This window comes from Diprion similis, chromosome 6 (assembly GCF_021155765.1).
Source record: "Diprion similis isolate iyDipSimi1 chromosome 6, iyDipSimi1.1, whole genome shotgun sequence".
Classification (NCBI taxonomy): Eukaryota; Metazoa; Arthropoda; class Insecta; order Hymenoptera; family Diprionidae; genus Diprion; species Diprion similis.
The window spans coordinates 20,996,716-21,019,780 of record NC_060110.1 but is presented as its reverse complement, the minus strand read 5'-3'; the positions used below and the strand labels follow the sequence as shown (position 1 = coordinate 21,019,780).

The window sequence follows — 23,065 nt, the reverse complement described above, 5'->3', positions numbered from 1 at the left end:
ATATAATACCAACTTATACCGCAGCGAAATGTCCGCATCAGTCGTATCTTTTACCTTGTACAATATAACGATATAGATAGGCTGGTGCTGTGTTTACGCAGGTATTACACTCGCCCGGTATTTCCGAGATTATAGACCTAAGACCTCGTTGGGAATTATTTATCTGCGAACGAAGGGGGGAAGGTGAATTGAATTTGGAGAAATCGCGTAGCCCCCCCCCCCCCCCCAACATCCATGGCGCCTATCCTATTTACAAATTGTTGAAAGTGTACAAGCCTAGTCGGATGACTAGGACTACAACCACCACTGCGATTCACTCGCAAAATACATTATTTATATACACGACGAGACTTTCGCATCGTGCAAGAGATTATGGCCTGTAGCGGTGGTTAGTCGTTCGGAAAATATCATCGGTATTGGTTATCACCTTTGTGTCGTACAATTGACCCTATTTCAGTTGTTTCCCTTCGTAGGACAGCTACGAAGTCCCGCTGTGATCCCGAGTCATTATCGCGCCTCTACCAACGCAGCGCAGGGATTTGGAAAGTCCTTGATTGTTGATTTTTGACAGCAGATCAAACATGAGCTTAGCAAACGGAATAACCCTGTAAGTATCTCTGCAGTGTATAGATATGAGAAATCATATTTCTCGTCTGATATCTATATATATTTTTTTATTTTTTTTCTCGCGATGTCGATCACCTTCTAAACTTGTATTTGCAACACGCGTTTGTGTATTTCGGATGGACTTTGAATCTTGAATAAACCTTGATCACGAGCCTCGGTACAAAGCGGTGAGATCTACGTAAGCTTTTCACTCTTCGTTTAGCACCCGAATTATCTGCGTTCGTCATCATGTTCCCACTCTTGACTGCGCAGCTAGACGTGCAATACTCTGGTCGTAAACAATGGCTGGGTATTTTTAAAAGAGACAATTGAAAAGGGGGATTGCGAGAGAGAGAGTTTTCTGCACCTTAATTAGCCACTAACACCCATAAATCGGCTGGTGCAATCATTAATTCGCTTGGAATTAACCGCTCGGTGGTTAAAAAAACTCTTTAATCTTGTCCGATGGTGAAAGCTGATTGTAAACAGATTGCGTTCATAAACGCGATGTATGTCGGAGGAATTTTTTCCTCATTTCCCAGGGTGTGATCGAGTTTTAACGATCCTCGCACACATGCTTGAATACTCAATTCAATCAAAACTAATTCAATCAGCGTCGTTTCCATGCACCGATCCGACAACCAACGGAATCGAGGAGGTCTCAGAAAAGGGTGCAAGATATAAAGTAAGTTCCGCATTCACGGAGAAAAATCTGTGGGACAGTAAAATCTGTCAACTTCCACGTGTCAATTGAAATGCAACGTGACGTAACATACGAAGCGATACACAAGGAGGGACTCAACATAGCAGGCAAGCTCTGATGTGTGGCGCATGTGTCCATGTGAATGTGGGTACATCGACGAGCCTTGAAAGCCGAGGATTGTACTGACTTGGCACTCAGAAATGGTTTTCCCGTTTCATTTGGCAGCTGCCTAGAGGGGAGAAACGCTCGAGTCGAGTCTCGCTCGTGTTTACAACTTCAGTCAGTCCGTTTCCAAACGTCAGTTGCGGTGGTACGACTTAAGAAGGCGGAGTTAGACTCATAAGCCACTTCAGTATCAGCGTGCTCAGAGACTTGCTCGTACACTAAACGACTTTTGCAAACCGGAGTTTGGTGCTAATAGAGGAAATTGACAAGCACTAAACCGTGCAAATATACACTGAACATCAAACGTTCCGCATCGAATTGTGTGACTCGCGCAAACGGTCGGATGATAAGGAGATAACCGTACACTTGGTGTAAACGGGTTGCGAAATGGGGAAATTCGCGTTCCGAGTTATTCCGAAAACGGCAAACTACAGTTGCCTTTTGCAATCGTGAAAGTGAACACTGCCTTTCAGAGCTCCGCAATTCTTTGTTCGGTAATTCTGCACAGTTAAACTAATTGCGAAAAAGCAACATCTCGTTAAACACCAGCTGTTGCACAGTGAACAGTAATCGCAATTGTTGAAAATAAAAACGTATTTGAACAGTTGAAAAGTGCCGGTCACAATCAGCTGACAATTTGCTATTATAATAATAATTTTATCCACGCTACACAGCATACTTATTAACGAAGTTGAAGTGCGTCATTGGAATATTATCTCGCGGCCGCAAACGTCGCCGCTTATCGCGTTACTTGAAGTACATTCTTAATTCGCGTCACTGCTGAACCGAGTGCAGAAACAGCCGAGAGATGTTGCAGTCACGGATGACGAACCAAACGAAGAAAAACTTTTCAGATGACCCCGCGATTCAGATTGATTCGGGGTTCCTGTCAGGCCAGAACATCACCACCCCGCAGTCGGACCAGGAACACCCTGCCGATCTCAGGCTCCAAACCGGTCGAGAAGAGCAATCCGACATTTCGTCCTGGAAGAACCTGCAGCCGGAAGTAGACATGAGGGTCGACAGCGGGGTCGTCGAAGTGGGTCTGAGCGATACCCTGAGCCAACTCACCTTGACACACGTGACCATAAACCACCTCAGAGGAAAGGTTCAAGCGGAACCAACCGACGAATTAGCTCCGGTTACCGCTCACAGAATTCCGCATCACTCTTCGCCGGTTGACGAAGACTCCTACCTTGAACAGGCCCAGCAGCTTTGGAGGCTCTACTACTCCCAGGACGAGGATGGCGACACGTAAGTTGATCGATTCGTACTCTTACTTCCACTGACTCATCATCGTCAAAAGTCTAAATCGATCGGTCAAATCTGTATTCGTCCTCGTTTTTTGTCTTGAATCATTTTTTAACGAGTTATTATACCTGTTATACTATACATATACAAACATTCTACAACTGCCTACATATTTAGTGATCATTACGTGCGTCGTGTCGTGAGTCATGAAAAACATTACTACCTACAGAATGATCTCACAAGGATCACTTCGAAGCGGATGGTCCGATCACCTTGAAACATTCCTTTTGTTTTTCGATAAGTTGTTTATTCGATCCGTTGGCCTTTCGCGATGTTGAAAATTTTATTCGCATAATACTTTTTAATCTGGTACAGGAAACAGACACGCATTCTACTTTATGATCCCGGAATTCTTCGAGTGATTCGTAGTTTGTTCTTGAAACGAGGATTTCATCGTAATGGATTAATTTATAAAACGATCTTCAACGCGCGTAGCGGTTTCCTGAATTCTTCCACGCGTGACCGAGCATAAAGTGACCATAATTTTCTGATGAAAATATTCGATTCAAAGTTGTTTCTCAGTTTCGAAGGTCGGCTCGAAATAGCTAAGACATAATGTATCCGCAGGTCTGATACCTACTCACAAATTTAGTATGGAGGTCGGGTACATTGCTAATTTTTTAGGCGTGTTTCAGATTCGGGATCCCAGATTAGACATTTTTAAACGACAATAAGGAAAATTCAAGCTCTCATTTGTCCATTGCGTACCCAAGAAAGTATTTTTGGCAGATAACTTGGGCAATTTTATACTTTATTCATTTCCCTTTACTTTATACACGCCAACATCTCTTACCCGCTTAATTAATTGTCAGAAATGTATAATTGCGGCTGCAAATTTTTAACCCACGTCACTCGACAACCACAGATTAAGTCGTGTTTTTCAAACGCAAATGTACAAGCAATGTCCTGATTGAGAAAGATCTTTACTTCAGATTTCAGTATCATTGACAAATGACCTCAGTTTAATTCCGTGTATAATAAACGCTTTTATAACCATGGGTAATTTAAAAAAAGGAAAAAGAAAAAAAAGAAGGAAATAATTTATAAGATTCCTGGTCAAACCCATGAGTAATTTGTCAAGTCTTGAAATGTTGATAACGAACAAGTTGGTCCCAACCGGAGTGGCAGTAGTTAAAAATACTATCTACAGATCTACAGATCTCTGTCTCAACAGCGGTGGTTCGATATCTAAATTCCAATACTTCACTCGTTGATTACAGATCCTCTAGTTCGGTATTTATTATTACCCCTACGATGATATCACCATCTTCTTCAAGTTCAGATCTGTGAACTACGCGTGTAGTAAAACTAGTTAATACTTTAAACAAATGGTAACTGTAGTTTGCTTCACGCCACTTGTTATCACGAATAATTCATATTATAAGCAAACGATCATTCCCTCAAATCCATATAATCATCACAAACGTCATCTCGTTTGACATTTAACAAAGAGTAGTAAGTAAATAAAAATAATTTGTTCAACAGACAGCTACACATCGCCATCGTCCAGGGCTTCCACGAAGTCGCAATGAGTCTGATAAGAATGTCACCTCATCCTTCGCTCTTCGACTGCTTAAACAGCAAGCGCCAGGCGCCGCTGCACCTTGCTGTTTACACTCACCAGCCGAGCATAGTAAGGCGGCTGATTTTGGCGGGAGCCGATCCGAGCCTGAGAAATTCAGACGGAAACACGGCACTCCATCTCGCCGCAGCATCCGGAGATTTGGCCTGTGCCAGGGCGTTGACCGAGCCGATATCGGCCTGCGAAAGGATGTATCTCACACCCGGAAGACAGGCGCCCGCGATCCCGCAGGACCTTGAGCAGCGCAATTACGAAGGTCAGTAAACCGGAGCTTCGCAATTCTTTCCTCGACCCCGTCGAATCTCGATAGACGAACAACTGATAAATTATTGCAAGCCGTAACGTCTTGGCACTTTGATACATGGGCACTTGGACGATGCTAATGATGGAGACGCGATGAAGCGGTATAAACGTCGCGTCTCATTACCTCTGTAAAAACGAAATTGATAATCGCGTTGATCGCAGTTTTGCTCTGGCATCGACGTGTCGGTCTCTATTCCTCGGTTGGCCGAGCGATTGTTGCACCTGTAAAAGGCAGGAAGCGTATCCGGTTAGGAATTTTCCCGAGCACCCTCTTATCCGGGATTTGTTACATCACAAATTTTTTTCCCCCCTTTAATTCTCAGCTCAAGTCGAAGCAAAAGCAGATGTTTTTGACATTCAGGAATACCTGCCAGGCTATTTGCGCACCGCGCGTTCCCTTCTCGACTCGGGGAAACCCCACAGTGGCGACAAGATTGGGGGATTCCCCTGTAACGTTTTGAAAAAAGAAAAAACAAAAAAAATTGCGAGTACCGAGGATCGCAAAGCAGCTCGGAGTTCCCCGGGAAGCTTTTGCAATCCCGCATCGATCCTCGTCCCGTGTTGTTAAAAGCGCCTATTTCTAATCCCAGGTGGAGACATGATTTTCCCGAAATATCTTTCAACGGTTTAAAATACGAACGACAACTGTCTCGGGATGATAAAACGGTTGTTTAAAAAAAACAGCTTTATGTAGGGCAGCTACGCCGCTGTTGGTGGCAACTCATCGTGTGTCGGTTAAGTTTAGCCCGCAGGCTTTGATCGGGACAAGGATAGTTCAACTCGCGGCATCCCGCTGGACCTTATACCACGGAGCTGACTCACGGCAGCTTCCTAGTTCTATCTATATCCTGCTCAGGCATGTGACTTGGCCACCTCTCAATTCCTGGCTTTCCAAAACACATTCGAACTCGTTTTCCTCGGCGTCTGCCGCGCTCTGTTACTAGAATATTGGTACTTTTTCGCAGGTAGGTGTAGCGTGATTGGCGCTAAATTGTTTTTATTTAAGAGCTAGGTGCAAATCGAATCGTCGACCCAGATAACCAGCGGCACCATTTTCGTCCGGTCAAGGCGCTGCGGAAGGATTTAGTAACCGAGAAACACACGCATTGCAATTTGCACATCGTACAGCCATACGGACAATTCGAGGCTCGCGTCCTTCACCTGACATTGTTTTTCGCGATCCATCCAACAATAGAAACGCTCCGCACTCGCCTCTGCCAACTCGTTGCAAATACGCGAACGGAAGGCCTCGTCCTCGGGGCGGCCCACTTTCGAAAAACGACCAAACACGGCCCGAGCTCTTCGGTTATGCAACGATCGAGAGATACAAAAGAGAGAATGAACGCCTGTTGCAGTAATTCTTAGAGAGAATTAACCCCACGCGTGACGTTATTGTGTTATTCGAATTCAATAGCACCTACATTAAGCATAGACGCCTTGTTCTGCTCAGCCGCAGGAAACTGACGAGACAGTATTCTGCTCGCGGTTTTTCCTCCGCAGCTGCAAAAGCAAAGCTATATAACACGTGCTTATCATTTACATGGAATGCACGATATCGAATCACCATTGTCTTATACACGAGAATTGTTAACGGCTGTGCGGATAATAGAAGAAAAACAATATCGTGCCATATTCGAGGAGTTAGAATTCAATTATGCACATGCACACGTGTAAGCGTGTCTCTAATAGTGTGACGCGATTTTGCTAAAAGTAGGTAGGACGTGTCCGCGTGGCACAGCGGGACTTTTGCCTTCTAATCTACCACATTGCATCCGTGTCGCACTTTTTGACCCAACGCACTTGGGGACTATGACCTTGCAGTGTGTTGCAAAAAAAAAAAAAAAAGAAAAAAAAGACATGATTCACCAAACCCGTGCGAATGTTTCGGAATTGTCAAGTGACGTTAGCATGCTTCGGTTTGCGGTTGAAAAGAGTTTCCCTTATTGTGGTATCGTTGCGTTGTATGTATAGTATACCTTACACATACATAGAGTTTATCTCGCGGTGAAGTGAGCCAACTAAAACGGCGAACAGGTCCGGAATCCGACGATTGCAGTTAAAAAATGATAAAGTTTGCGGAAAAGGTGGGGAAAAAAAAAAAATATCACGCGTGAGTCAGTCAACTGAGGCTTTCCTCGACCGAAGTGGAATCACCGTAACTTCTCGCAAATGCACCGTTTCTTCGCAATCGTCGAACCGTCGTTGAGTTTTCATTTTATTTATGTATTTGTCTTGATTCTTGAAAAAACAAAGCATACTCCTGACGAGGGATACAAGCGGAAGACCATGTCCACACGCTTTCTGGACTTTACGTGTGTGTAGTAATGGGGGGATTAACCGCTTCGAACCTGTTTAAATAATGTAGCCGATTAGGTATGTAATGTAACAATAAAGAAGCAAGATGCCGCGGCGCCGCCCGTCTCCGAGAAATCTTATCTCGAATACCATAAACTAAAATTACATTCATTCCCGTTAAATCTTACGTATACTTATACATCATATACGTGACATGTAAAAGTGCAGCAATCGTGAAATTACACCATTATGACGGGGGAAATTTATAAATTTATATAATCCCAAGTTGAAACTATAATAGCCATTGTTGGATCGAAAGAAGTGAGCGCAGCATTAAACGTCTCTTTTTTTTCATGATTACAGGAGAAACCTGCCTCCACGCCGCAGTTGTAGCAGGAAATACGGAAGTCGTACGATTCCTGATCAACATCGGTGCGGATCTCGAGGCTAAGGAGAGGCTAGGTGGAAGGACGGCTCTTCACCTTGCGATCGAATGCCGGAGAAAGGGTGTCACCAGCTTGCTGCTGCAAGAGTGCAATCCCCAGCTCGACGCCCTGACCTACGGAGGTGTTACGGCGTACGAAATCGCAGCCGCATGGGACACGCAGCTGGCCAAGGAACTCGGAAGGAGACTCGGTGCAGCGAGTTCGCGTACCGCGGATTTCAAGAACAATGACAATCTCGCGAAAATTCCCCAGCTTTGGCAGAGCGTCGGATTACGTGCTTAGGCGAGACGTGGATTATCAAGAGTAAATAAAGAAATGGACGATCCAATGGAACAATTACCGAAGTCGATCCGATCAAGCGGATCGCATCCTGTGGTACAGGATAAAGTAAGTGGGAGCTGGATGGCACAATTCGTTACACATACGTCGCAGCAGCGTGACTTGTAAGCCGCAGGGTCGAGATGACGGATGAAGAATCGTTTTTCAGAATAACCACGCGGTCTTGGTTCTTAGGAGAAGGTGAAAAAAGAGGGAAACTTTAAATGATCCAAGGAACGTGTCGCGATGCGCAATTCTCACCGATATTATATATAGATATTTATTAAATTTATATTTATATAATATATTTATATATATATATATTGGGCGTGTTGATGTATATAGATATAGTGTATATAGATATAGTGTACACCGGTTAAAATTAGTCAAGTGTATATATATATACATAAAAATATTTTATATTTATATTTATATGTTATATGTATAATATATACATGTTGTATGTACATGATATAGACTGTGAATGGGACGACTTCCCACGTTGACTTATGTATTATTAATCTTGTTAGTTATATATCAGAAGCGCAAATTAGACTGTGACAGTGGTTAAGAAATAGCCCATCGAACAAAAAAATACCCCGCGTGTGTAAATATCGTCATTCCTTATCAGAACTGCATATGTAAACCTGTCGTCGTCGTCGTCGTCGTTGTCAATCGCGAGTAAATGACAGAATGTCAATGTCATTCTCGTGATAAAATTAGCGTTTATACATTTTAATATAAAAAAATAAACCAACGATTATAAACCAAGAGACAATCCGACGTTATCACTTTTCTTTCCTACTGTACGCTAAAGAGATAATATATAACGTAGAAATTTATTAGCTACGCGGTCGTCTGAGCAAAGACGCGGTGAAAGAGCTTCATGGATCAAATCCTTCTACATGCGTTGAAATCATGCGTCTTACTCACTGCTTATCCGGTATATAGAGAAAATCCTCTACTTTCCAACGGTGAAACGGTACAGAAAAATACCGTCACATTTGCAATGACTTATTGAACTATACGAGGACTCAAAACCCAGTCAAATTCAATCAAAAATGATTCACTTCGTTGCTATCCGGAATCAACCGTGAGTTTGTGGTCTGAAAATTCCGTCCTTCATCAAACCGCGGACGTGATTCTATAAACATACTGCGTGTCCTCTTCCTATATGCACATTTGCTTTGAAAACGTTTTCCTCTTTCGCTCTCTTCTCAAAGAGAGGCCGCAGAAAGTTTGCTGAATCACTTAGAAAAAATATGTACTGTCAACCTTTGTGAAGTTCTCGGGAAGAATTGGGTGTTCCCGATGTAACCAAACTTGCGCGTTATTCCTGGAATATGGACGCCGCTAAGTTGTAACCAATGAAAGGGGTAAGTCCGGGATTTTATTTCACTCACTTTACTTTCGAAGCTTCTTCGCTGAACGTTATATACGAATATTCGGGAATTCCTATCGTCAATTCTGAGGGAGTGCCATGCCTATGAATTGACTTTGACGAATGCGGTAAAGGAAATTCAGTCATGTTGTAATGATTCTTGCAAGAGCTTAGTTTAGGAGAATTAACTAAATCTAAAGTTCAGGCTCTTTGAAACTGTTGTTATAGTTTATCAATCATCAGCAGCTAATTAAAATCATACAAAAACGAAAAATTGTTTTTAGGTGAAAACAATAAATCAGAGAACCTACAGTAAATGTTTTCATAAAGATAGAAACTCAATTCGCATTTTGGGTCTTTATTCTTGTCAACATTCCGAAAGTATATTACGTCCGTTAGAAAACAATCAACGTAAAACGTGACGGAATTTGTGTTTTCCCAATGTGTCAAAACTGTCTCATATACTCGTCTGTTTAAATCATTCCTCCATACAGTTAACGAGTTTTTTATTAATTCCCAGAACCAAGACTGGAAAGTTTGATAACGCTTAAGTGATCCCAGCGGATGCACTGCCCCAGTCAAGTACATAAACTATGTTACCACTCTTGAACTTTCTAACCCCCCCCCCCCCCCCCCCCCCACCCCCCCGAAAGTAACGTTAACTTCTCGACGAAAGTGTTATTTTTAAATATAAATAACATGGCCAGTAAACCAAGATCACAAAACTAAAAATTGGTCATTTTTGAAAGGTGACGTTACTTCTGTGGGTCCTCCCCCTCCCCAATTGGTAACGTAGTTTGTGGACTTCTCCCGACAGTAAATTTTTTTCGGATCCAACAAGTCTGCCTCTCTTTTTCTCTTTGTGCTTTAAACGATTTCTACGAAGTTATTACCCATATGGATGTGAAAAAAGTTGTCTCAGATTATTCTAGCACACGAGAAGTGGAAATTAGTATTCGCTGGACCCACTTTGCTTCACAGCAATTCGTGAATGCAACGCCACGGTATAGATACATATGTTCCCATAGAGACAGCTCGCAGACGCTCGGCTGCGGCCTTTTTTCACCGTTTGCTCTTTTTTGGGGAACTTTGCTCTACTCCTCATTCTCTACTTTTGGCTTTGGCGTTCCGGCACCATCCGTGCCGGATTAGTCACGTGGATAACGTGCGGTACAAGTCACCGGTATGTATATTTGGCCGAAGTCCCTGCGTGCCTTGGAGGATGCGTGTGCAGCTCGCCGTCTAGGAAGAGGCACGCACACCGGACACCGCGATCTCTGCACGCTTTATCTCTACGTGCTTATTGTATTTATATCCGTACGCGTGTACGAGCACACGGCTTCTTCTTGCCTATAAATACCTGCCACCGTTTTATTTGCTCCGAATGCCTACGCGAGCAGTAGACCGAGTGTAACTTGACGTTGGATGCATGAGGTCCGAACTCCAGAGCTCTATGTCATCGTCTGATCCCGGATTTTTATTAAAATCCCGGATCTTGTCTAAGGAAATTCAGGTGCTTTTTCACCGCGCATGAACCAGTCTGACAATGACGCTATTAAAGCTAACCGGAACTTGCTAAGAAAATTTAGCAACAATGACTGATCCTGGTCGAGCTACTTGCGAATAGCAACGACTGGATGTCAGGCAATTTTAATTAAGTGTCAAAAGTGAAGCCCCTACGAAAGTAGCAGCAACATCAGTAGATGGTGGTGCATTTGCACCGACATTGCGGTTACGACCTTCCGAGTATTGCGCAACGCGAATAATGCTAGCAAGCGTGACAAAATCGTTCCGAGAAACACATCGGTAACTAGAATTATTTATGGTGTAAATTTTACGCCTTCAACGGCTTGTGTTTAACTGTGTAATATAAACTCTTAGGGTTTGTAACGACCGATCTTTATGTTCTAGGAGGAAATATTGATGTATAATTAACCGCACTCGCAAGATGATACGCAACTTTCTTCCCATCAACCTCAGATCTCGACAACATCCGCAGTGTAGCGTTCAATTACCTTACCTGCACAACAACCAAAGGTTGTTACAGTTATAAAAATAACTGAAGAACGAGCTTTCTGGCAATGAACTCTGCGGCTTGTGAGCAGGTGAGATGCGTGTAATTCGAGGCAGATTTACCGTCGTAGAGATCGAGGAGCGCGTACCTTTAATATACATACACCATTATGATTTATACACCTTTCTTTCTGCAGTAGTTCTCGATCACGATCATGCGGCTGGGGCTTCTCGCTTCGAGAGGCTCTCTAGAATCGCAGCTGGCGCGTTCGTTGTATACCTATATATTCGAGGCTCGGTTCGGTGGGACTGGGATTCCCCAGTAGCCCCTGGGAATTCCAACGCAGGCGCGTTGAAAACGCCGCCTGCAGAACTGACGATGAGTTGGACGGTATACGGTGTACGTGTAAAACCAGTTTCAATGATACAGGCGGCGAATAAAAAGTTGTATGTACATGTATACAGACCACAAAAGGAGAAATCATTGGATCGCGAGAGGACCTAGATCGCGGCTGTCGCGATTGGTTGATTATATATGTATGCGTAACGTCCTCTCAATCCGGTGGCTGACCAAGTAAATTTATGGCTAAATTTATACCTAAATTTATCCTCGCCTATTTGACCGCAAAATACCGAGGGACATCGGATTGCGGTTCTACTAGGTATATCCGATGCAGACGATTCGGCTATTATAGCGCATCGTTGCGATGTAGAGCAATTCGGTCAGTGGGGAATTAAGCTGACGTGCTTCAGGGCGGTAATCGAGTGATTAGGAATTTCTATCGATAACAGAAGCCGGGGACGTCGCGTGTTATGCATGTCACGTCATATGTAACGTATATTCTAGGAGTACGTACGAAGTAGATGTATAAGGAAATAGTTTGAATTGGGTATGAGGGTATAAAGCGATTATAAAACCGATGACTGAATTCGCGTGAAACGAGAGGCGAGAATTTACATCATACATCCTTTCCGAAAATGGAGGTGCCGATTTTTTTTTTTTTTTTTTTTTTTTTTTACTGCGAGAGGCGCTTACGGTCAGCATTTGCATTCTGCTTGCATTTTATGACATAATGTGTAAGACTGCAACAAAGCGGAAAAACCGCAAGATACGCCGGAGTTTTCGATGAAGAAATGCGTTAGACGGTTGCATGTTTCCGTGAATTTCACCTCGCATCTGCAGTATATATTTATTGTAGCTCTTCGTGCGGTCCTGGTAAACTATTTTCACTTTCGAGCGATAACACCGTGAAAGGCGAGTGTGTCAGTGCATACGTAAAGCTTCTGGTGAAATTATATGCAGACAGCCGTTCTCGGCGTTAATAAATACGTCGAGCTTACCGCTAAAGAATTATAATATACTTTCTCACCGCTGTACGGAATAACATCCGGTCAATTATAATCGTAGCTCTGTAAAATGCGAAAATAAACGGGCCTTCGTGTTTATACGAAATTAGCATGAACCGTTGGAGGGTCGAAAGTCGATATGCTTGAATATATTTCCCTATATATGTATATACCAAAGTTGCGCAAATGACCCGATGACAAACACTTTTTGACAACAATGAAGTCTAGAATTGTGTCATCAGTATTAGTCCAAAAATTTTGAAGGCATGACATCAGTAAACATTACATTCTGTTATTGCGTACAAGATGTTTCTGGGAATTCTTGTGAGTTTTTCCGTTAGGTTTATCAAGATAAAGTTAGAAGTGGGGGTAAAATACAGACACACCGAAAAATAGAAAGGTCACAATATCGAATTTGTAAAAGGCTGAAAATATGTTCGACAGAATTTTAACCAGTAAAAAGTTGAAATACAGTAAAAGCAAAAGGTAAAAAGTTTTAAAGCATATAAGAAACCAAAATATGGAAAATTTGAAACGCTGTGGAATAAATTTGGACGTTTTTCAAAATTCGCCATTGCGACTCTTCTATTTCTCATATTTCTCTTGATTTTTACTCCATGTCTCAAATTTTTCTTACAATTATTAAACAGAATCAAACTGTATAATTTGTACAGGAAAACTATGCTATACACCAGGGTAAGTCGGAAGGTATATACGGCCACAAAAGAAATGTACCGATCGATTAACAGTCAATCGTGACTTGACATACGAGTTGAATAAATCTAGTTAGAAATTCAGGTGGCTTAATACGTTTAGTTCACATTTTATTTTTGACCTGACGTAACATTTCGTGACAAGGCAAACGGTAAACCGTACATCAGGAATTTATTAACGAATAGCAACACGACATTCCAATCCGAATATGTCTCCTCTGGACGCGAGCATTTCCTTTTTTTTAACGTATACAATTATTTTAAGACATCTCAGAGATAAGATATAAAAATCTGTTAGAAGTGATAGAAAAGCCTTTCTTAACCGCAGTTGTTTGTTTTTCAGAATCTTGATGAAAATGAGGAAACTACAATAAAACGTTTCTAAATTACGCGCGTCAATAACATCAGTCGGTAATGTTATCCGCTGTCGGTATAACAGCTCTATCGGGGATCGAGGAGGTGAATGGTAACCTGGCTATAATGGCTACCGAGTGTTCTACTCAAGGATGTGCTAAATCATCGCTATTTTGCGCATGTTCTGGTTCGTTCTAAGGGCGCATGGCGCCAGCAGCGATGCGTATGCCAACCAAGAATACTTCCAGAGCTTTCTGCCTAAATCGTCGAAGCATTCGAAGCGGCACACAGAGAAAGAGTCAGACAGTTTTGATCGACGCGAGCGAACCTTAAACGCACGGACGTCACCGGCGTAATGGAAAAGGTATAGTAAATAATTACGATCCTAATTAATCTCCGAAAATCGCACGATCCGATCAGGCGAAAATGTTTTCAAGGATACCTCATCATTTTTCGCTGTAATTTCGCCGACACACAAGGTATATAACTACGCTTTCATCACTCGGTGTGCTCACGATGCACGCGTTCGGGCCACCCCGTCAACTGTTCAAGTTCACGCGGCTTCGCAAGCATTCCATTGTTACAAAAGTTTTGTTTATACCCGTAATTTGTTTGTCTGTTCCTTTGCCGATTGGCAAAATAGTCAGTCAAGTTGTCGTTGCGAATAAATTGAGGCGAAAGTTACACATCACTCCGTTTTCCCGTATCCTTGCGACCGTGATTTGAAAAAACGGTGATAGCATGACGATTACTGTGGTAAAAATGCTACTTCTACGTCAGTTTTAAACAATAAATCGTATTCTTTTCACTCCTGATAATAACCTCTGCAATGTTTGATTATCGCTCTAGGTGTCAGCACTGAAAGACAAAGGCAACGCCGCGCTGCAAGAAGGCAAATATGATGAAGCGGTCAATTATTACACAGAGGCAATCGCTTTGGATGGTAATAACCACGTATTGTATAGCAACAGATCAGCGGCCTATGCCAAAGCTGAAAAGTACGAGCAGGCGCTAGAGGATGCTACGAAAACGGTAGAGCTAAAGCCTGACTGGGTTAAGGGCTACTCTAGAAAGGGTAGCGCTCTCGCGTACCTCGGCAGATTGGACGAGTCGATAAAGGCATATGAGGAGGGTCTCAAATTAGACCCTGATAATCAGCAGTTGAGGGAGGGCTTGTCCGAAGTGCAGGCGCAGAGGAGTGACGCAAATCCTTTTAACGCCCCAGATATCTTTGTAAAATTGCGCAGCGATCCTAGGACTAAAGCGTACCTCGACGACCCTGAGTATGTTAAACTGATCCAGGAGCTCAGGAGTAATCCCAGGGTTCTTGGAGCTAGGCTGCAGGATAATCGAGTACTGACGACATTGAGCGTACTTCTTGGACTGAATCCTGGAGACATGGACGAGCCGATGGATGTCGACCCGCCAAAGCCTACGAGAGAGACTTCCCAGCCTAAGCAAGAGGCCAAACCCGAGAAAAAAGAGGATGAGAATCTTCCCGAGGAGAAGAAGGCAGCTAGGAAAGAGAAAGAACTTGGAAACGAGGCATATAAGAAAAAGAACTTCGAGGCTGCTTTAGAACATTATAATAAAGCCATCGAGCTTGACCCTACGGACATCACGTATCGAAACAATGTCGCAGCAGTTTACTTTGAGCAAAAAGAGTATCAAAAGTGTATAGAACAATGCGAGCAGGCCATTGAGGTTGGTCGGGAAAATAGGGCAGATTTTAAACTGATAGCCAAGGCGTTCACTCGAATTGGAAATGCCTATAAGAAATTAGAGAATTGGAAGCAGGCTAAAGTTAATTACGAAAAATCTATGTCCGAGCACAGAACACCCGAGATTAAAACCCTCCTGTCTGATATCGATAAGAAAATCAAGGAACAGGAGAGAAAGGCCTATATCGACCCGATCAAAGCTGAGGAGGAAAAGGAGCTCGGAAATCAAAAGTTCAAGGATGGAGATTACGTCGGAGCAGTAAAACACTACTCGGAAGCCATTTTGAGAAACCCTGACGAGCCAAAATATTATAGTAACAGAGCAGCCTGCTATACTAAACTTGTAGCTTTTGACTTAGGGTTAAAAGACTGTGAGAAGTGTGTAGAAATTGACCCAAAATTCATCAAAGGATGGATAAGAAAGGGTAAAATCCTTCAAGGAATGCAGCAGCAAGGAAAAGCTCTGTCTGCTTATCAGAAAGCATTAGAAATAGACCCATCCAATAGCGAAGCGCTCGAAGGCTACCGCTCTTGTACCGTCGCTGTTAGCTCCAATCCAGAGGAAGTGAGGAAGAGAGCCATGGCTGATCCGGAGGTTCAGAACATCCTCAGAGATCCGGCGATGCGTTTGATTCTTGAACAAATGCAGAGCGATCCAAAAGCGCTCCAAGAGTAAGTTTATTGATTTTTACAAAACCTGTGGTTGACGATCTCAATTTGAATGATTCAGGAACAATGCATGTAATATAGAATCACGCTTCTTTTGATTAATAGCTATACACCTTACTTAAGGAATACAATATTATACAATTCTCATCCATAATTTTGTGATAATTTAGTTCATTTCAGTAACTCTTTCTTTAATTCTTTGCAGTCACCTTAAAAATCCGGACATTGCGGCGAAAATTCAAAAGCTTCTTGAATCCGGACTTGTAGCAATACATTGAAAAAGAAAGGAGAATGGAACAGCCAACAATATCTATAAGAATTTACCAGCTGTACCCGCCTTAGAAGATAACAACATAATACAATATAACATTCTATTATCGCTGTGTTTCTTCATTACGATGAGGACGGCTTTACATTTAGTTAATGATACGTTAATTTTACAATTTCTATCGTATTCTACGTACAATTGGGTGAATGAGGTTTTCAACTCCACCGAGTGCTTGCCTTTACTGTTTTGTCTCTTGTATTGTATCATGATACGATTGTCGATTTGCTAGTCAAATCGGTCAAATAACGTTTCTCGATTTTTGCATAAAAATGATCAGATACGAATTATGAATTTCCCAGTGTCTGATATTGGGCAAGTTTTTTGTATCCGTGAATAATTGAGCTAAAGGAAATAATAAATACCTATTGTCGCATTGTACTTTATCACGGTTAGTTTTATTTACTATATTGCTAAATTCGTTCCACCCATGTACACATTTCCATACATAAATTATGTACCTCAAGACGGTACTATGCTGTCTATGAATTTTAATTATTCTTGTCTCATTCAAGTATTCCTGTATTTATTTCATTATTCTTTTCCATCTAGTTGCATAATTTTCCCGCTTTTCTATGTAAACTCGCAAGTAGTACACTTTTCATTCGTTAAAAGGTATACACGTACAATACAAGCAATCTGTTGGATGAAGAACTAACTAAACGATGACTAGGGATATTACAAGAAAGAGAAAAGCAAAGGATAAGTAAATACCAATTACGTGAAACAAGGAAAACATACTGTGAAATAGTTCATAATGTATCTAACAAAAAAAATAGGATAAAGAAGAAAAATGAAAATGTACCAGCCCATGAAGGAAGGTTCTGTACTGCATAAGCTGTGTTCAGTATTAACATCCGATTCCTCGATTACCTTGAAACATGTCACGAGACGAGAAAAATATGTGAAATGTTCTCTCCGCGCCTATTATTTATTCCGATGAAACGATTAAATATAAATACTTAATGTAACCATACTAATTGCACGTATAACTACATTCATTAATAATTAAAATATTGTATACACATCATTGTTTTTATTATGCCTCTGATTTTGTAAATACGTTGCATTGTATTTATAAAATATGGCATAGGAAAAAGTAACATGCAACTGTATTATCACGAGTGGCAAAAATAAATGCAGAAATTACACGTTCTCTGCACAGTTGATCCAACGGTATAAGTCCGATGTCTCAGTTTCGGGGGTCTCCTTGGTACAGTAAGGCGAGCGATAAGGCCATAATACCTTATCATCATTTTTCTCACCTGACTATACATTCCTTACCAATTGAAATCATCCCAAAGTTCCGTCGATGAACACCCAGAATAAGGTCAGCCCGACCGAGATAATAGTAGAAATAGTTTCGTTTCACGATCATGGTAATTTCCCCCCCGACACAAGCTACCCTAATGGGCTTTCGTGCGATGATGGGATTTGCGTGTCAAACAGCTCCCGCCGATAAAGAAGCTACCGAATCGTTAACACAGCTTCTCAATGCTTCAGGCCCACTTACCTGCCGATCAATGGTCACGTAAATACGCCCGGAAGTAAGTAACCGTTTTAAATTGTTCGACGAACGGTGTATCAGAGAGGATGAACACCTCCGAGTGCCCACAAAAAATCAGTCAATATACATCTTCGGTCAACGGTTTCCCGTTTCACAACGGAGTCGCCAGACGTCGTTGAGATCCGCGATTGCGACTAGAGCAATATTCGATTACCACGAGAGGAGAGCCGAGGATGTGAAATGGGCGGGTTGAAAAGGGGGGGGGATTCGATCGCATGTAACGAAAATTGATGCGACTTGCGAGGCGCACAGGCGTGTGTCGAGTGACGTGCGTCGGCGGTACGCGCGTGTCGTCGACCGTTGGTTGGGTTGGTTCGTTACTTCGTTGGTTGGCTTGGGATCGCCTCTCTTCTCGGTCACCGGGGGCGCCGGTAGCTCTGCCCATGGCTCATGGCTCTGCCTGCTTGAGCCTTCGAGCAGCAGCAGCAGCAGCAGCAGCAGCAGCATCAGCAGGCAGGCAGGCAGGCAGGCAGGCAGGCAGTGACGCGCGTCGCCCGTAAACACGGCCGCCATAATGCTATGCGACATCATGGACGGTGGTGTGTAAACATTAGTGACAAATAACGTGCTCAAAAATGTGAATCGCTTCCCGAACTTCCGTTTCAGCAACGCGGGTGTTTGATCGTACGTCGGCCAGTTTTTTTTACCGCGTGTACCAGTCTCGCCGAACTCGGCTCGCAATTCCGACCGTCGTCTTGTGGCTTGTGGCTCGATACCGCGGGTTAATCTTGTGCTTGCTTGTGCCCCTCGAGGAGTAGACGTCGGTCGTTCCTTCGACCGAGAGACCACATTGGCGTGGGGCAGCAGCGAACCGACTGATTTCTCACAATATCGTCCAACCTGACGGACGGGGAGCGAATTCCGGCGATAGAGACGAGGCGCATCGCTTACCTGCCTCTCTCGATCCGACGAGAGTTGGATCGATTCCGAGGGATTCGATCGAGCTGCGTCGATCCGAGTTACGAAATACATATGCACATAGACGAAGTGAGTGATTTTATTCCCTCCCGGCACATGTGCTTCGGTATTGTTTTCTTTTTATCTTTTCTCCTTATTTCACTACTTCGCTTCTTTCGCGTTTACTCTCGCAATTTTTATAACTCCAATTTTCCTCACCTTATTAAGTTATATTCTTCTTTTTCTTATTTTCATCGCTTTTAAAGTAGGGGGTCAGATCCTGAGGGTAACAAATATCCTGGGAGATTTAACACTACGAGTAACCGCCAACAAACAACAAACGCTCGCCGCACGCACTCTGCCTCATTGCAATTGACAGTGACGTATCATTACTCGAGGTGCTTCTCGGAACCCCGTTCTTTCGCCAATTTAATCGTTGAGGAGAAAAACTCGCATTCGCCAGAGAGGACGTGAGTAAATGTTACATATATATATATATATATATGTATCACGAATCATCACAGCTTGATTCATTCATACATTCGTTCTCGTAAGTAGAATATTTCCCGGGGTTTTCTTTTCTATTCTTTTTTCACACTTTTTCTTTTTTTTTCTCCGTCTAAACTCTGAATTTATATTTCAATTTTTCTTCTCCACGAGTTTCTAAATCGTATCACTTTCACCCAGCGTATATAATATTTATCTAAACAACGATCTGATGCAAATTACATTGGTTTAAATATATATACATATATACATAGATATATATGTCTCAAAACTAATTAGCGATTTGTCAATGCTAAGAAAAAATATCTACGCCGCTCTTAAATCGCAATAATTAAAAAAAATAGGGTAATTACAGGTTGAATTTTAAAGAGGATTACTTGGTTTTTTGAATTCGTGTCTTACGCTTTTTCATTTTTATTTCTTCCCACTGCCCAAATATTTTTTCACCGAGATCTGACCGCCTGACCCACGATTTCACCCTACACGCGGTGCAGATTAGGTATGCAATAATTAATTGATTAACTAATTAAGAAACAGTTTCTTTTTCTGAGATTCGATGACTTTATTGTGTTTACTTTTCAATTTTAACACACCCGCCGAAGTATGCACACGAATAACCTCGCTACCGCGATTTATCAAACGTACACAGCATTCGTGTAATTGGCTTTTTATAATACGTAAAATTAAATCCCCTTATCATTTTCGACAGCTTGCCACTATTATACATTATGTACGTTACATGTATATAATTTACAGAACAGCCAGAAAGAGAGAGAGAAAAAGACTCGTGCGACGGATCAAAGAGGGGTGAGGGTAGGGCGGCGATCGCAATAATAATAGAATAAATAAAGAAATTCGATTGAAAGAAATATTCTCGGAACTGTAGTGCCGCTCTGCTCTGCTCTGCTCTGCTCTGCCACTTGCCCCGTGGTAGTGATTATATATATATATATATATATATATATATATACATACACGCACACATGTATGTGTGTGCCGTGGTGGTGCAGCAATGGAGAAGGAAGGAAGGAAAAACTGATCGACGAACACGTGTTAATTCGTATACGAAAGCAGCGGGAGTTCGTTTTCAAGACTCATTTATGCCGCGTTGTATTACACGCAATAGGGTTCAGACCCCATAGCTGTATGGCGTGATGCTACGGGGGCGATGAGCGAGCCGGTTCTATCACTTTCCCGTTTTTCTTTCTGTTTTTTTTTTTTTTCTCTCATTCAAATAAGATTGGATTTGCAACGGTGCGATGCGCTCTGTATCGCAATTCCTACACACACACACATATATAATATATATATATATGTATATATAACAAATAGCTGCTCGTAGATGTACAGGGTTTGCCATTTCTTTTGCTCTATATACATATACTGAACGATCGGTCGAATTATTATAGTCGCAACATCCTGTGCGTGTGTAATAATAATACCAAGTGGGTGAGAGAGAAAAATTCTTGCAGGCGTGAGTCATCGGGCGCAGTTTTGCCAAAATTTTCATTTCAATACAGCAAGTGTTGTAAGCAATATGATCTATCAAAATTGAACAGTAATTGTGTTGCATATAACGGCAGGGTGGCAAGTCTGAATGACCAAACGTAATGAATGACGTATGTACACACACGCGCACACAAATATATATATATACATATTTCGTAATTTTTTTTCCTTCTCGTATTATGTTTCATCGATATATTCTTATTATTGCCCATTTATCATCGTCATTTGATTTCGTTGAATCGCCTCGCGCAAGTGCAATGACTCACTGTAAGCGGAAAAACGGCAACTGATAGGAAGGGTGAACGAGCACGTTGCTGCCCCCCCCCCCCCCCCCCCCCCCCCCCCCGCCAACCTTACACTCTACTCTCTTATTATTCACTCCTCTGACACTCTGCGCGTGTAATTTCGCGCCGTTTTTACTACCGCGCCACGTCAGTTACTCTGTGCATGTATGGATAGTGGATACGTACATGCGGTCGTCTTACGCATATTACACGTAACAACACGACACGCGCGGAAAGGCGCACGCGTATCTATCCGAACGCTTTGCATTAAACCCTATTTCATTAAATTCTGCGTATAAAATATAGTGGATTCTGCAGACCGCGCGGTGCTACGCGGAGTTCACAAACGGCGCGCAGAGCGTAAGATCCATACTTCGAACCTGTACGAAATTAGATACATACTTCAATTGGAACGTATAAAACATATGTATACATATTATTTTGCTTTCGTGTAAAGAATAAAAATAAATCACAGGTGGATCTAAAGTTTTTCACCGCTTCGGCAAAAAAATGAAAAAAAAAAAAAATAAAATAAATAAAAGATAATTATTTTTATCGCCGACTATACGATCGTTTTGTTACAGGCTACTTTTGCTTTTAGTCACATTAATATCCATACACGCCGTTATAAAAATTTTATGTCAAACCCTTCATGCTATTTCCATTAAATCCGTCCGGATCGCCACAAAATTGCGGACAAGTTTTGGTAAATACTGCATATTTTATGATTTTTTAGCTGCTCAGTTTACAATGTAAATAATTACACATATCATGCAAATATATTTATATGCATATATATGTATTTATTTGTAAAAGAAATACTGACGGTTAGCCAAACGATTAATCACGATCGCCTGCAGATGTTTACTCAACTGCGTCACCAAAAAACACACTCGTATAATATGAGACAATAGAACACTCATAGATTATTATTATTATTATTATTACTATTATCTGTGTACTAATTTAAGAGTAGATATTTGGAAAAATTGCCTTCGGTCTTCGAAATTCCGCGAATCTTAATTAACGCACTGAATACCTATTATACACATCCAGGTATCGAGGGTTCGCAGAAAACTTTGAAATTCACACATTCGCTGAACCTGTTCTGCAGGGTTTCTTTACCTGAGAACGCTCGACCCTTCCTTCACCTGACTGACCCGTAACTAATTTGAACCCTGCAATCCCCACCAGCTGGTTATTGTTTTCTCGCATTTCAATCTACGAAAATTTTTTTCATCGCGCTAATTTTGAATAATTTTTCCAACGGTAGAGAGTAAAGTTGTTGTACTCGTTTGTACATGTAAACTGATGTGTTAGATTTGATCATATAGTTGGTGTCTTTTTTTTTTTTATCAAGGTCGCGTTATCAATTCAATTCAAATGTAGTATTTTATTAACACACAAGTTCAGAAATTTTCAATTATCCTTCAACCGAATACATGATTGATGTAAACAAAATTTATTTGCTCTGTGACGTTTTACTAAATATGAAACCTAACCGCGATGATTTTTGTCGAACTTTGATATCTCTGAAACTGATATCGTGGCAGATTATTGCGTAAAGAGGAAAAAATTCTATCAATTTCTTAGAAATTTTTGATGCATGCGCGTGTCTATATAAGAACACTATAAGTATGTTCAAACATAACTCTCAGCGACTTTTGATAACCGGATCCCTAGGTTCCAGGATTTGATTCTTCTTGATCGTCTTAAAGTGATTTTTCTACGAAAATATTCTCACCTGAATTCCTGAGTTGGTTCAAAATCACTTCAGCTGCAATAAAAACTTTTATTATACGTGTCAATGGATCGAATTTAAATTTCTTGGTTTACGGCTTTAATCCGACGACAAATTCCATGGTGTATATATTAATAATTCATTATAGGGAAGAGGGAAAAAAAAAAGAATTTGATGCGATTTTTTCTTTTCACCAAGGAATAATGTACCAGTAATCGAATTCACGTGAGATATACGACTATAATACAAACTATGATGAATGACGAAATGAACCAGATCTTTAACAAATAAATCCTTTTTATTTCCAG

At 41.7% G+C, this 23,065-nt stretch overlaps 2 protein-coding genes across 2 annotated transcripts; both read left to right on the top strand.

Annotated features, from left to right (window-relative positions):
• The first annotated feature begins 2,126 nt into the window (after positions 1-2,126).
• On the top strand, positions 2,127-7,968 carry LOC124407540 (NF-kappa-B inhibitor cactus-like). Its single transcript, XM_046883775.1, has 3 exons — positions 2,127-2,728; positions 4,271-4,623; positions 7,329-7,968. Exons 1-3 carry the CDS (start codon positions 2,283-2,285, stop codon positions 7,691-7,693), a joined length of 1,164 nt encoding a protein of 387 aa, XP_046739731.1. The 5' UTR covers positions 2,127-2,282; the 3' UTR covers positions 7,694-7,968.
• Positions 7,969-13,745: 5,777 nt separating this feature from the next.
• On the top strand, positions 13,746-16,638 carry LOC124407538 (stress-induced-phosphoprotein 1). Its single transcript, XM_046883773.1, has 3 exons — positions 13,746-13,901; positions 14,387-15,930; positions 16,133-16,638. Exons 1-3 carry the CDS (start codon positions 13,893-13,895, stop codon positions 16,203-16,205), a joined length of 1,626 nt encoding a protein of 541 aa, XP_046739729.1. The 5' UTR covers positions 13,746-13,892; the 3' UTR covers positions 16,206-16,638.
• Positions 16,639-23,065: the final 6,427 nt, after the last annotated feature.